General features: G+C 39.3%; 1 protein-coding gene across 5 annotated transcripts in view; it reads right to left on the bottom strand.

Moving 5' to 3' along the window:
* myo7ab (myosin VIIAb) overlaps positions 1-1,135 on the bottom strand; it is a 55,483-nt gene that overhangs the window by 12,538 nt on the left and 41,810 nt on the right. For all 5 annotated transcript variants that reach the window (XM_032534435.1, XM_032534436.1, XM_032534438.1 and 2 more), the window contains one exon: positions 464-583. In XM_032534435.1, the coding sequence (XP_032390326.1) occupies positions 464-583 (120 nt within the window). The remainder of the gene's footprint in view (positions 1-463; positions 584-1,135) is intronic.

Here is a 1,135-nt window from a genome sequence, read left to right as displayed (position 1 = left end):
ATGGAGACAGCTTAGAGCCCAAAAGGACGCTGAGTTGGCTAATTTCCTCCTAGGTAAGGTAAGCATCAGGCTAACAGGTAGCATCAGGCTAATTTATCACAGTTCCAAGGGACGGGCATTTTATATAATTTCAACATTTGTGTAACTTTTCAACCATTCTGTTGAAGCATAATGGATTCTTTAATGTACAGAGCCTTCCTCTTTAAATATATGGTGCTTTTGGCACTTTGGCATTGTGTCATGAATGTGGCAAAATCATGTTTTGTCACAAATATCATAAAAATCTGCCCATGGAGCAGTAACAAGGACTAAGTACAAATCAACTGCTCCAAATGTATATATTGACATATTTAAAGTCTCACACTTCTATTTTGAAAGCCTAAATCCCATAAACCCGTATTATCTGGGTATTGTGACCACTTTAGTGCATGTACTGTACATCTTATTAAACTCAATTTCTCACCAGTGAGGTCTCACACAGCAGCTTGCTGCCTCGGACCAGGTTTCCGATGGTGATGTGGAAGTACGTGTTGCCGCTGCTCCAGTTGGAGATTTTAGTGAAGGGGTGAGTGGTGAGGATGTCCTGCAGGAAATGAGCACACACACACACACCATGTTATTGGTAGATCTAGTACTGTACTCTGTACACACACTCATACATACTGTAGAAGAACATTAAAAGTACACAAACTCTCCCACATGAAATGAAGCTGTGGTGCTTTGAATAGAGTTGTATGTACTTGAAGCCACGCTGACCAAGATCTAAATCCCCAGTTCCAGTTTTTAAAGTTTATACTGTAGGTGCATTATGGGTCATGAAGTTTTTTAATCACACAAAAGAATTGAACAGGAAAACCCAGAAAAGTTCAGACTATGAGACTTTCTGTGTTGCTCAAAGCACAAGACATCTTTTGTCCCAGGCTGTTGTCATGTTGACATGTCAGTGCACAAACTACACAACTGATCTCAGACCAGGTGTACTGATTAGATTAACCCACATGGAGAAATCCAAAACCAAAGCAAATGATCACAAATTCAGCGAAAACACAACGAACACAGAGCAAGTGTTTATCACATAACAGAACAATAGCGTAAAGAATAGCACAGACTGTTTTTTTTTTTTTTTTTTACAAAC

This window comes from Etheostoma spectabile, chromosome 13 (genome assembly GCF_008692095.1).
Source record: "Etheostoma spectabile isolate EspeVRDwgs_2016 chromosome 13, UIUC_Espe_1.0, whole genome shotgun sequence".
In the NCBI taxonomy this organism is placed as follows: domain Eukaryota; kingdom Metazoa; phylum Chordata; class Actinopteri; order Perciformes; family Percidae; genus Etheostoma; species Etheostoma spectabile.
Note: the sequence above shows the minus strand (reverse complement) of the source record. Positions and strands in the feature narration are given on the sequence as shown.